Source organism: Rhinopithecus roxellana, chromosome 22 (assembly GCF_007565055.1).
Source record: "Rhinopithecus roxellana isolate Shanxi Qingling chromosome 22, ASM756505v1, whole genome shotgun sequence".
Taxonomy (NCBI): Eukaryota; Metazoa; Chordata; class Mammalia; order Primates; family Cercopithecidae; genus Rhinopithecus; species Rhinopithecus roxellana.
Window position 1 is genome coordinate 9,347,747 of NC_044570.1, and position 14,859 is coordinate 9,362,605.

The 14,859-nt window shown below is 35.2% G+C and overlaps 1 protein-coding gene across 15 annotated transcripts in view; it reads right to left on the bottom strand.

Annotated features, from left to right (window-relative positions):
• The window catches only part of UTY (ubiquitously transcribed tetratricopeptide repeat containing, Y-linked), a 229,739-nt gene that overhangs the window by 9,316 nt on the left and 205,564 nt on the right, over nt 1-14,859 (bottom strand). For 8 of the 15 annotated variants that reach the window (XM_010356762.2, XM_010356780.2, XM_010356767.2 and 5 more), the window contains 3 exons: nt 10,554-10,680; nt 8,240-8,410; nt 5,664-7,092 (listed from right to left, as the gene is read on the bottom strand). In XM_010356762.2, coding sequence (XP_010355064.1) covers nt 7,066-7,092; nt 8,240-8,410; nt 10,554-10,680 — 325 coding nt within the window. In that variant the 3' untranslated portion in view covers nt 5,664-7,065. Of the gene's footprint in view, nt 1-5,663; nt 7,093-8,239; nt 8,411-10,553; nt 10,681-14,859 lie in introns of those variants that run through there. The other 7 variants (XM_030926240.1, XM_030926238.1, XM_030926243.1 and 4 more) reach the window with 1 other exon arrangement.

Consider the following 14,859-nt stretch of genomic DNA (forward strand, 5'->3'; position numbering starts at 1 on the left):
TGGCCAACATGATGAAACTCCGTCTCTACTAAAAATACAAATATTAGCCAGGTGTGGTGGCAGGTGCCAGTAGTTCCAGCAGCATGGGAAGCAGAGGAAGGAGAATTGCTTGAACCCAGGAGGTGGAGACTGCAGTGAGTCACGATCGTGCCACTGTACTCCAGCTTGGTTGACAGAGCAAGACTCCATCTCAAAAAATATAAAATAAAATAAAACAAAGTAAAATAACCTCCAGATGGATCAAAGACTTAAAGACCTAAAATTATACTACTACTAGAAGAAACACAGGGAAAACACTACCGCACTCTGACCTAGATTTTATGGCTAACAGCTCAAAAGCACCAACAAAAACAAAAATAGACAAATGATACTATATTAAACTAAAAAGCTTCTGCACAGCTAAGGAAATAATCACTGGAGTTAACGGACAACCCACAGAAAGGGAAAAAATATTTGCAAACCATCTGACAAGAGACAAATAATATCCAGAAAATATAAGCTCATACAACTCATTTATAAAAACAATCCCATTAGAAGGCGGGCAAATTACATGAATGGATAATTCTCAAAAAGACTGTATACAGACTGCCAAAAGGCATATACAACTGCTCAACATCACTAAGCATGAGGATATTCAAATCAAAACCATAATGAGATAAAAAAATCACAAAAATTGGAGAAAATGAATGGAAGTGGAGGTCATTAGTTTACTTTTTAGAGACAGAATCTTGCCCTGTCACCCAGACTAGAGGCAGTGGCACAATCATGGCTCACTGCATCCTTGACCTTCCAGGCTCCAGAGATCTTTCAGCTTCTGCCTCCCGCGTAGGTGGCAATACAGGCATGTGCCATCACACCCAGGTAAGGTTTGCATTTCTTGCAGAGGTGGAATTTCACCACGTTGCCCAGGATGGTCTCAAACTCCTGGGCTCAAGTAATCTACCTGCCTGGCTCCCAAAGTGCTGGGATTACAGGTATGAGACACTGAGCGTAGCCCAAGTACATTATGTTAAGTGAAACAACCTAACTGTGGAAAGGAAAACACTGCACACTCTCATTCATATGTGGGGGCTAAAAAATGATTTAATAAAGGTAGAGAGTAGAATGATACTACTACATACTAGAGGCTGGGAAGGACAGATGGCTGGGAGGGAGCTGATAAAGACAAGTAGGTTAATGGGTACAAACATACAGTTAGATAAAAAGTATACATTCTATCATTTAACAGCAGTACAGATGAATGTAGTTAATAAGAATGTATATTTCAAGGGAGAAATAGAAGAGGACTTGAATTTTCCCCAACCCATAGCTATGGTAAGTCCACAAAGTAATGGACACTCAAAATATCCCAATTTAATAGTTATACATCCTACATATGTAGCAACATATCACATGTACTCCCATATATATGCAAAATATTATCAATTTAAAAAATAAAATAATCTGTAGGTATAAGATCTGTACAGGATCTACATACTGATCATTACAAAAGCTAATGAAAAAAATCAACAAGGATTTAAATGGAGAGAATTACCATATGGACTGGGATACTCAACATATTAAAGATGCCAATTTTCTTAATTTTATTAACCTACTAATTATGCTGCAAGCATATTTATGTAGGTATGTATTCTAGATATTAGAACATTGTTGTTTATATAGTTAGCACAACATAACAGAATCACAATAAGGTTTTCTGTAGCCCTAGACAAGCTTATTCTAAAATGTATATAGAAAGGCAAAGACTCTACAATAGGTAAAAACAGTATTTAAAAAGAATAAAGAACTGCTTTATCCAATATTAAGACCTATTATATAACTACAGTAATCAAGATAGTGAAGCACTTGCACAAAGATGAACAGATATAAAAACGAAACAGTCTAGAAAACACAAAAAACAACCAACACAAATTCACTCTGCTGATAACTTTTAGAGTTACAAACAAATGGTCCTGGAGCTCAGACACAAAATGCAAAAACAAAAACAACAATATTGATGTATGCCTTATAATGTATTGAAAAAATTAACTCAAAATGGATTATGAACATAAATGTAAAATCTAAAAAATTAATCCACAGGGTAATATCTTTTCAGTTCTAGGTGTAAGTACATTATTTCACTGAAGCTGCTCAGGTTAACATCACAGTAAACTTGCACTAACCCAAAGAGATCTCCTTTTCTATCTTTTCAGAATGATATAGACTTAGTTTTCAAAATATTTACTCTTCCTGCCTTTTTTTTTAGCTTGTTTTCCCTTCCCTTTACGTGATGCCAAAAGGTGGACTTGTAGTCTTCTCACTTGTAGATTCACTAACTTGCATTTCTAAATTTGAGATTCACATATCCATCTGTTACTTTCTTTTTTTTTTTTTTTTTTTTTTTTTTTTTTTTTTTTGAGACGGAGTCTCGCTCTGTCGCCCAGGCTGGAGTGCAATGGCCGGATCTCAGCTTACTGCAAGCTCCGCCTCCCGGGTTCACGCCATTCTCCTGCCTCAGCCTCCCTAGTAGCTGGGACTACAGGCGCCCGCCAGGTCGCCCGGCTAGTTTTTTGTATTTTTTTTAGTAGAGACGGGGTTTCAGCATGTTAGCCAGGATGGTCTTGATCTCCTGACCTCGTGATCCGCCCGTCTCGGCCTCCCAAAGTGCTGGGATTACAGGCTTGAGCCACCGCGCCCGGCCCCCATCTGTTACTTTCTATATCAATTAAAATCACTTAGATGTCCCTATATCTTCTGCTCTGTCCTTTCTGGATTTTGTCTTGTTAAGAGCACACTTCTCCATGGGGATCTGTGAACTTTATTCCTTAAAATGTTTCTGAAATTTGTGGCTTTACTTCCATTCCACAAAACGAAAATTCCAAGTACAAAACATTTCTTCCCTGTACTTCCAGTCTTAGAAACAATCCCGTGGGATATGTGTAAAGAACAAGTGGAGCATTGAAACAAATGCAAGTGATAAAAGATTTTGCAAATTTATTGATTCTTTGGTATAAAACCACTCAATAGCTCTGTTACTAACTACAAGAACAGTCAGAAAGTCTTAACATGACTGAGGAGTTTTACATCATCAGGTCTCTTCCCCAGTTATCTGTTTACTCACCCAATACCTTAGTTATGACAAAGAACTTGAGGTCCCCAAACATTCATGTTATGAAGTGTGAATGTAGATGACCTAATGCTGTTTTTTTTTTTTTTTTTTTTTTTTTTTTGAGATGGAGTCTCGCTCTGTCACCCAGGCTGGAGTGCAGTGGTGCAGTCTCAGCTCACTGCAACCTCTGCCTTGCAGGTTCAAGTGATTTTCCTGCCTCAGTCTCCCAGGTAGCTGGGACTACAGGCATGTGCCACCATGCCTGGCTAATTTTTGTACTTTTACGAGAAGAGATTTCGCTATGTTGGCCAGGCTGGTCTCGAATTCCTGACCACAGATGATCTGTCTGCCTCAACCTCCCAAAATGCTGGATTACAGGTGTGAGCCACGGTGCCCGGATGACTCTTGAATGGAAACTGTAACAGTACCTTTTTGTTATTTTTTCCATTTATGTTCCATTATTAGACGGTAAAAGCCTTGTGGGGTGTAAAGGACAAGTTCACATCTTATCCGTATTTGTCTTTTAGGAGAAGCTAATTAGAATGTTTAAAATAAAAATATGTTACAGGAACTTAATGGCTAACAAAAAGGCTCAAATATTTAGGAGGAATAGATTCTTTACACTGAAATTAAGTAATCATAAACGTAAGTTGATTTATACTAGTATTTTGAACATCCTACTTTGTAATGTATTACTTCAGAAAAGCTGATAAGGTTTACATTAAAATGCAGAAGCATGCCAGCTGCAGTGGCTCACACCTATAATCCCAGCACTTTGGGAAGTTGATATGTGTCGATCTGAGGTCAGGAGTTTGAGACCAGCCTGCCTAACATGGCAAAACCCCTTCTCTACTAAAAATACAAAAAATTAGCCTGACGGGGTGGCCTATAATCCCAGTTACTTGGGAGGCTGAGGCAAAAGAATCGCTTGAACCCAGGAGGCGGTGGTTGCAGTGAGCTGAGACTGCACCGCACTCCAGCCTAGGCAACAAGAGTAAAACTCTGTTTCAAACAAACAAACAAACAAACAAACAAACAAACAATCAAACAAAAAAACCAGAAGCTGAGATTTCTGGTAACAACCAGGTTAAGTAAGCCACATTATATATACATGGCAGAAATGCAAATCAATCTAAGAAAACTTCATATTTAATCGCTGAGAAAGAGAATATGGCTGTTTTCCACATAGTTCTTGTTTCTTTTGGGAAAAGTATCATTTTATGCAACTACTGGATTATTTTCTGAACAACATGTGTGCTATGAATTTCTTTTATTGAAAGGCACATAGGTAGGGTCAGCTTGAGCAGCTTCACACGTCCCGCAGTACAAAGGACAATAAAAAAGAATCTTTTTATAAAGATCTCCAAAATGCAACTTACAAAGGTGATAAATTGATTAAAGTAGATAACAGAACTTTATCTAGATAAATGCCAAACTAGTGATATATTTGATTTTCAATTTTGGTTTTCTGCCTATTTAAAGAGTGTAAGCTTCTGAAAAGTATTACTCTCAATGGATAATCCAATTATCCATTAGGAAACATGTAAAAGGGCTAGGTGCAGTGCCTCATGCCTGTAATCTCAGCACTGGGGGAGCCTGAGAAAGGTGGATTATGAGGTCAGCAGTTTGAGACCAGCCTGGCCAATGTCATGAAACCTCATTTCTACTAAAAATACAAAAAAATTAGCTGGGTGTGGCGATGCACACCTGTCATCCCAGCTACTTGGGAGGCTGTGACGGAAGAGCTTGAACCCAGGAGGCAGAGGCTGCAGTGAGTCAAGATCACTCCACTGCACTCCAGCCTGGGTGACAGAGTGAGATTCCATCTCAAAAAACAAAAACAAAAACAAATAAACAACAACAAAAAGTGTAAAAGATAAACAGGTAAAGTCATTTTCATGACTAGGTCAATTCTGTAAATTCAACATACAGTAATCCTGGCCATAAATCATCTTAAAAAGAGTTAAGATGTTATGTTTAACACAAAACAACTGGTTAAGAAAAGTTCAGGTATAGCTATGGTATTCTAGATGTTTCCTGATGGTTGATTTGTAGTTTTTTTGGGGGGGTGCTGGTGGGGGGAAGTCCTGAATTTCAATCTCAATGATTTCTGAATAAGATAATTTACAAGAAAATTACAAGAATATCAGCATTTAAAATATCTAGAAGTACTTACTATTTTTCTTCCTTAATTACAAATTGCATTTTTTCCCTGAAATTAGATATGTGATGACTACTGCTAATAGACTTCAATTGCCTAACTTAATAAAATATCTTCATGAGTTTTCTAACAACTATTTTTAGGAAGCTAAAATATACCAAACTTGTCTGAGGAAAGTACTACATTAATGCAATGATCAAGACATTTCACCAGGTAAGATTATAAATTCCCTTTTGACATTTAAATAACTTCTATTAAAGCATTCTATGATTCTTCACTAAAGCTCTCTGGAAAGCTGTTACAAAGAAGAATGTGATAAAATAAAAATGCTTCAGAAAGGAGAGGTAGAAAAGACAAGTATTATTACCAAATGAGGTAATATTAAATTAGTAAGTTTTTCATATGAAATAAAAGTTTTAATCAAACTTATTACAATTTACTAGCGATATAGATTTTTTAATGCTTTCTTTCCCTTCACCCCAAATCATGTTGTACAAGCAGGACAGTATAGCATTTCAAAGTCATCTAGCTTTAAAAAAATAAGTCACTTAGTTGTTCTCTAAAACAAGAGGTCATCATTCTGAATCTTTTCCATAAGAAACTCTTAATTATAAACAAGATTTATCAAATCTATATAATGTTTACTTTAAAATCTTTACTTCACTCACTATATGTTTTCTACTATTATAAAATACATTTGCCAGCAATTATTTATGGGCTATCACTATGGTGACTACAACTTAATAAATCACACTAAAAGACATTTACTTTAAAAATAGCATACTTCTGTGAGTAATACTTTATAATAGGCACCTCAAAAACTATCATAGATGTAAAAAATTAACTTTTTAAATCTATACAATTATATATTGAGGTTTCTGTATATATTATACGTGTGTACACACACACATATAAAATACATATAATCATTAGGTTTGAAAATGAACAAAAAGTGTATTTTTTCAGAAAGTCTTTTTTAAACTCAAACATTGGAAAACCCTTTAAATATTTAACAATTTTAATAAAAATTTCTGTATAATACTAAGCAGTTTTATTTACACATATAAAATGTAATAGGAGTAGTGTTTAAAATTACAGAACTCCTTAGTATGTAATGGCAGTTAAGTCTGGAAAAAAACAACATTCCATTCACAAATATTTTCAAGCAATAAATATGTATTTATAAATAGTGTAAATCTGTATCAAGACTAGAAACAAAAATCACAAATCTGAAGTTTATTTCTTTGTCTATGTGCAATCCATTATCTTTGTATATGGGCTATTAATATTTAAAAAAATTATTTTGGAACCACAAATGTAATCATCATGGCCTCAAAACACACAAAAACATAAAGCAGTAAAAAACTTACTCAGGTAATAGTACACATTTTTAAAAAAGCTGATCAAGAAGACATTTAAATTTGCTATCTTATGAAGAAATGACCAGCTAGGAAAGTGTTTTTAACTAAGGAAAATTCTGCAGGGTTAAATACAAATGAATATTAATTCATCAGCCCAGAAATACAGAGACATGAAAAAGGCTATCTTCAAGTCAGTATTCTGTGTCACTTTGACAGTTTTGTCATATGTACACAAAACATATGATTAATATTATTTTTCTGAAGTACAGCTGAGTCAGCATGTTAAGTCCTGAAGTAGAGGCAGCACTCTGTGTCCAGTTGCTTGACATACTATTCTTGGAAGGTTGCATAGACATAGCTTTTAGTCAATAGTTTTATGAAACAGCTACAAACCCAGTGGTGCAGAAATTTCCTGAAGAGCAGAAATTATCTCATTTAATATTCATGGAACAATATCAAGATGAGGATGACAATGAAAGACCCTAGAAATAAAAGTTAAGATTTTGTTATACAAATCCTTAATCGTGTTTGCTAGTTCATGACTATAAAAGACAGCCTTTTTATGAAGTGAGTTTACAAGACACACGAAATCTCAACAGTTTCCTAAGAGAGATGCTCTTTTCTTTGTTTTCTTTTTGAGACAGAGTTTTTGCTCTTGTTGCCCAGACTGGAGTGCAATGGCATGATCTCGGCTCACCGCAACCCCTGCCTCTTGGGTTCAAGCAATTCTCCTGCCTCAGCCTCCAAGTAGCTGGGATTATATGCATCCACCACCATGCACGGCCAATTTTGTATTTTTAGTAGAGACGGGGTTTTTCCATGTGGGTCAGGCTGGTCTTGAACTCCTGACCTCAGGTGATCTGCCCGCCTTGGACTCTCAAAGTGCTGGGATTACAGGCGTGAGCCACTGTGCCCAGTCGAGATGCTCTTACTTTATCCATTAGAACCAGTTCTTTAAGAGTGCTGCGCTATTACCTCCATTTTTCATCATTTAGTGAACAACCTTTGGAATACTGTTAAAAGTTAACCAGTTTTTTAGATCGCTAAAAGAAAAGTTGTGTGGACAAATAATTTTAAAGTTAATTAAAATTTCACTAGCAACTGGCTTATGAAAATGCCACAGCTAGATGACATTTAATATATTTTTCCTGAGTCTTACATATCACATAATCTAGTCAAGCAAGCTCCATCAAGTACTGCTATCAGGCTAACTCTTCTGGGAATCTTTAAAATCACAAAGCACATGAAAAAAACCCACACATTTCTTTCAGATAATTACTACAGAAGAATTAAGTAACTTACATGTATATACAAAGGTTTTATAAGTTATGTAAGCAGCATAACAACTACAAAATATTTTAAAACATACAGAGATTTACAAATGTAATTAGCGTAACTATTCTTTGGGGTCATTCTCACTGAGAAGCAAAAATGGTAATAAACATCAGTTTTATATAGAAAAATTAACATGAAATATGAGGAAGGCTACTAATATTTTTCCTTACACAGTATGTACTGCACTAATGGATAATTTAAGTTTCTTCTTAACACATATTTATCAGTTAGCAAAGTCAAAGATCACTGCTTTAAACCCACCTAACTAAGCGTACTCACGTGTTGATCACTTACTAGTGTAAACTGATCATAAACTTGGATTAGGTCCTCCATTTTGTACTGTTCGAGCACCACAAAATTTTCCAAACTTCTGCTTGTTTTTCGTGCACAATCTTGGCAATGTACTATGTAGGTTTTTTGGGTATTGCTTTCATTAGTGACAAAAAGCAGATTAAAAACCTCCACCTATATTAAATAAATAAACAAACAAATAAACAGTACTGGACAGTGATATCTGAAATTATTTTAGCCCTTTATCCATGGGGATTCTACTTCACATGGAACTGTACAATGATTTTTGGTTAAATCCAAGGGCTTAAGACAAAACAAGACTATGGCTGTGAGTTTGAGACACCAGGTTTCTTTTGTAGCACATCCAGAGAAAAGGATAACATTAGGTATTTAGAGATTGTCTTTAAAGAAATTAAATACTCATTATGACCATTCACTAAAGTGTAATTCAAGTTTTGATAAAAATCAGTGTATTTTTATTTTACCAATAGTACCAGATCATTACTTGCTTTTCACTTTTCTGTGAGAGTACTCATAGTGTTCTGTGTTTGAAGGATTGTGTTCCCTAAATGACTGAGATCCACAGTCATTCATTTTTGATGTCTACGGCACATCACTGTGGTTAATTTTCACCAAGGCTAGAATTACAATAAAAAAACTTGGAATATGCACATAATCTGATATTTTTCAAGATAACGAAACTGATAGGTGAATAACAAGAAGTGTGTGTTTTAAGCCTCATATTAAACAAAAGTAAAAACAAACGTGTATTCATGAACATTAATGTAACAAGAGACAAAATGCACATCTTATAGACAAAGACTGATGAGTTGCAAAGGCTCAGCCAGAATAATGGATAACATTGAGGAATACAATAGTTTTTTTCATATTCTAGAAAAATACATTCACTTTTCTGAAGTAAAACACCTAACTAGAATCCACTTGAGCTCATAATAATATACTTTGGTGAGTTTATACAATTTAAAAATTGCCAATGAATTTAATCAATTTATCTCAGAATTACAAACTTAAAGGTTTACATTAGACTTTTAATTTTAGTCAAGCATCCTCAGACTTCTGCTTGATTTCTTCAGTTAAAAAAGCGAAATCTTCATTACCTTAAGTCATCTTTAAACAGAGTTAAAATTCCAAATATGAAGCTCTCTATTACCATCAACAGGAATAACAGTACTCTAGCGACCTGAGCTGCAAATGTAGGGTTCTTCTACTTATCATAATTCCCACACTGGATCAACTGTGCTGGTAATTTTACAACGTAATAAACACTTTTGAATGCCTCCCTTTTTTTTTTTTTCACTTTCTTAAGGTTATGTTCTAGTCTAGGATGTTCATTAACACCTCCTAACACCATTCTAATAGCGTCCACACTGACTTGTTTGCTTTCTATCTCCACTTCATCCAATTATCAACCACCTTTTTTTTCTGAAACATATAACATAGTCCTCTGCTCAGAAATTTAAAAGCTCCATTTATGTCAGCATATATATCGAATTCCTTAAAATGCATCAAGATGATCTGCAAACTACACACACAGCCTACTCTAATGGACTTTAAGAATTTGCCATCTACTTTCCAGCCACATTGAAATAATTAATTACCCTTTACTGAATATACTATTCCTTTTCCCATCCATACAATGTTCCTGAAGCGTAATGATGTTCTATAAATCTCCAATTATTGCTATTTTTCTCTGCTGCAATCAGAACATTCTTCAAGAACTCAAATGTTAAGTCTGTATGCTTGAGAGGAGAAAAACAGCAGACAAATCATTTTCCTCAGTGTTTCTGTAATAGTTTGTACATATATCCACTCTCATATTCATCAGTTAGATGTGTATTACAATGTGTTATTTATAGTTTGTCTCTGCAAGTAGAATATAAACTTCTCCAGGGCAAGCAACACATACTTATTCTGTACATCTTGTAAATCTTAGCCACAAGAGAAATATCAATAATGTCTTATAAAATGAACTAAAAAGGACTTCATTCTGACCTGCCTGAATATTGAATTAAATCCTGTTTGTAGGCATCTGTGTACTTGTTATGGACTGTTCCTAGTCTAAAGCTGAGATGATTATCATTTGGATAAGGATTTACTAAATAAATTCTTCTGTAGGAGATACTTCTAATATATCTAGTTAGTGAAATATCAGATGAGAACTTAGCCTAACAGTTTTAATAGTCAATTTCAATCAAAAGCATAACATCAAAGTATAGGTAAATTTAAAATAAAGCAACAACATTCGAAACCTAGAGAATCCAAAACAAAACAACTATCAGTAAAAACAGTTACTCACCTCACAAATGCTACAGTAATGAGCTGGTTCATCATTTGTCCGCCCATGCCATATAACCTCCTTTCCTGCTGCAACAAGAGCTTCTCTCAATGTCTGACATTGCTTCAGAATTTTCAAAAGACAATACCTATTGTAGGTAAAAATTATTTATGAGAGTAACTACTGAATACTGTTACTGAATTATAGGTTGGAATTTTTATGATTATAGAGAGGCAAGAAGGCTGCCTATTCCCTCACAAGCAGTGCATTTATATAATAGATTTTAAAACTTTGCACTACAGCAGACAATTATCTATGCATATGGTCACTATAAGATACAAAGTTAGTTCCAATATGAGAACAAAGGAAAAACAAAAGAGTATTACTTGCTGAATTTTAATTCGAAAATCATATAGTAGAATCCTTCATTATTATTCACACTAACTTTTCTTATAATTTATAGTTTTCCTACACATACTTGTGAGGATAACAATATATTGTATATAATTATACAATAATTTTCCTGTAATTTGATTTTCCTGTAATTTGCTGTCACTGCTCAAAACTGTCTGCTAAAGTTCCTGCAAATCTAAGGTTTTCAAAGCAGAGGTGGTATAGGTCATACTCTGAGGTACATTTCAACTCTAAACTTACCTTAAAAAGCATGATATGGGTTTAATGAAAATGCCATTAACACCATTTGTAAACATACAACCTCCTGGAATCAGGAGAGTTTGCGCTAATTTGGAGCTTGCTGCTCTATTACAGTACAGATATTGACTTGAAATTATCATTATAGGGATTACAAACCAAGTATTTAGGGAGAAAACAATCATATTATCAGTACATAAAATTATTTTCCATATCTGTTTATTATCTTTCTTTCCCGTGAGTGTAACCATCATGGGCGTGACGCTTTATCTGTTTTGGTTTTGTAAACTGTTGTGGGACTAAATAACAACAGTTAAATTTTACAATATACATTAAATTTTACATAAATTTAAATTTACATACAACTTTACGATATACATTAATGGCAGATTTAATTTCCTTCATTTATATTTTCTTTTCTTTTTTTTTTTTTTTTTTTTTGAGACGGAGTCTCGCTCTATCCACCAGGCTGGAGTGCGGTGGCGCCATATTGGCTCACTGCAAGCTCCGCCTCCCGGGTTCACGCCATTCTCCTGCCTCAGCCTCCCGAGTAGCTGGGACTACAGGCGCCCGCCACGGCGCCCGGCTAACTTTTTTTTGTATTTTTAGTAGAGATGGGGTTTCACCGTGGTCTCGATCTCCTGACCTTGTGATCCGCCCGCCTCGGCCTCCCAAAGTGCTGGGATTACAGGCGTGAGCCACCGCGCCCGGCCCTTAATTTATCTTTTCTTGCCATTTGTTGCTTGCCAGGTACTAGTTATGTTTCTTTACTTTTTAAATCAAAATTGCTATAAGTAACCCTGGGGCAAACTCATTAGGGATATTATATACAAAATATGGAAACATTTAAAAACATAAGACAAGTACAGCAAGATAAGCCTAATGTGGCCTGACAAATTCCTGAAGTATAATATAAAATACATAATTTTCGGTTTGCCTTTAGCAATTATGCCTCTTTAGAAACAAAGCCATATTTTTGTCTATATTTGAATTTTACCAGAGCCTTATTGTGAGTTTTTGTATGTCTGGAAGAGGTGCCGGGGAGACAAGTGAAAAATTCAGTTCATGTCAAAAAGTAAGAATATAAACCACATTGGATCTGTAGCATCTACTGATGTTTTCCTCTCATCCTCTCCTACATGATTTCACTTCTGGGTACAGGGATATTACTGCATATGTTTTCAAAACAGTGTTTCAAAACATGTCATATTTCACAGGAAAATAATGTTTCAAATTTTATGAATTTGTGTTTTTTGCAAATTCAACCATGTTTCCAAATGAGAAAATAAAGTGCCACAAAGAGGTAGCAATCATGAAGGCTTAGTACCAGACAAAAGACATGGAATTGGTACATTAGATATGCCACGTAATTCTCATAACAGCTCAGTGCAAGAAGCATCCATATCCATTTAACTAAGTGGGAAACGTGGGGGTCAAAAAGGGAAAGTTTGCATGATGTTATAAGGCTATTTAATTAGGGATCCAATTTCCTACATAAGTAAGCTTACTCTTACTATGTCTTCCATACCCTCTTCTGCTCACCATTTGTCAATTTTTGTACCCACTCATCCCACCACCCTGTGCAACTGTCTTTCATGAAGATAAAATCCTTGGGGCTAAAAAAAACATTATGTTCCCCCAGACAATGAGGGTTAGTTTTTTCTTTTTTTTGAGACAGAGTTTAGCGCTTGTTACCCAGGCTGGAGTGCAATGGCGTGATCTTGGCTCACTGCAACCTCTGCCTCCTGGGTTCAAGCAACTCTCCTGCCTCAGCCTCCCGAGTAGTTGAGATTACAGGTACACATCACCACACCCACTGAATTTCTGTAACTTTAGTGGAGATGTGGTTTCACTATGTTGGCCAGACTGCTCTCAAATGTCTGCTTTGGTCTCCCAAGGTGCTCAGATTACAGGCATGAGCCACCACACCTGTATATGAATGTATAATGAAGCTTAGTTCTGTGCAGTCAGTTTGGTTCTACTTATTCCTCAGCAGATAAACTTTCATTTCCAATAATTCTCATTATTTTGACAATTACATCACAGTTTTTATTGTATTACTTTATACTTAGTTTTGAAATTTCATATAAAAACGAGGCAAAACACTACAAAGGAATAACGCTTGGTTGCTAGAAATAAACACTAAGAATGAATAGTATTTCTATAGACACTACAGAAACAAACAGTTGAATAATATTAATATAAAAATAATAATATTGTTATTATATATTACAACAGCCATTCTGCAAGCAGACTCTCTGGAATGATGGTAGAGAATTATATGCCTCAACAGTGAAATCTTAAAAGCTGACTGCTGTTATATTAACAATACTGAATAACTGAATTGTGGTTACTCCATGTTCTCATGTATTCTTCTTCAAATAAATTTTTATTCCTTACCACTTCAGAAGGCAGCAGTAGGAAATGAATAAAGAACAACAATAATTTTGAGAGGTAGAGGCTTTAATGGAGACCACATAAATGAGGATCTAATTCAATTAAAGGGTAGGGAAGAATACAGAGAAAGTAATAGTATTAAGGTAAAGAATATTTAAAAGATTCAAGATAAATTTCAAGACTTGTTTTAATATAAACTGTTGGCTTTGATACAGATTTCATCTGAAGAGAACTTTTGAATTTTTCTGAATGGCCTATACACAGCCACAGAAATGCAGTGTTGACATTTCTTCATTTTGCTCAATTTGAATAGATTTACCCTACAACAATTACAAATTCAATTTAAAAAATATATAAGAAGGGAAATGAACAGGCATATTGTGGCCTTCTGTTAAGGCATAAAACACCAGGAATACTGAGACTTCTAAAAGGCAACAGGATTGAGACAAAATTACTTTAAGTTTATATATTTTATCATACTCTGCTCTAAAGTGGGGAAAAAAATAGAAGCTGATAAAGCTTCTACTGCACAACTGTATTAGGAATAGGATAAAAAACAACTTTAGGAACCACAGAAGCAGTAAACTCCTAGACTTTTGAAAATCAATCTTATTTATTTATTTATTTACTTTTTATATTTTAAGTTCTGGGATACATATGCAGAAAATGCAGGCTTGTTAACGTAGGTGCATATGTGCCATGGTGGTTTGCTGCACACATCAACCAGTCATTCACATTAGGCATTTATCCTAATGCTATTCCTCCCCTAATCCCTGACTTCCGACAGGCCCTGGTGTGTGATGTTCCCCTCCCTGTATCCATGTGATCTTAATGTTCTACCTCCACTTAGGAGTGAGAACATGCAGTATTTGGTTTTCTGTTCCTGTGTTAGTTTGCCAAGAATGATAGTTCCCAGCTTCATCCACGTACCTGCAAAGGACATTAACTCATCCTTTTTTTTGGCTGCACAGTATTCCATGGTATATATGTACCACATTTTCTTTATCCAGACTATTACTGATGGGCATCTGGGTTGGTTCCAAGTCTTTACTATCGTGAGCAGTGCTGCAATAAATACGTGTGCTTGTGTTTTTATAGTAGAATAATTTATAATCCTTTGGGTATGTACCCAGTAATGGAATTCTTGGGTCAAATGGTATTTCTGGTTCTAGATCCTTGAGGAAGCACCACACTGTCTTCCACAATTGCTGAACTAATTTACACTCCCGCCAACAGTATAAAAACATTCCTATTTCTCCACCTACTCGTGAGCATCTGT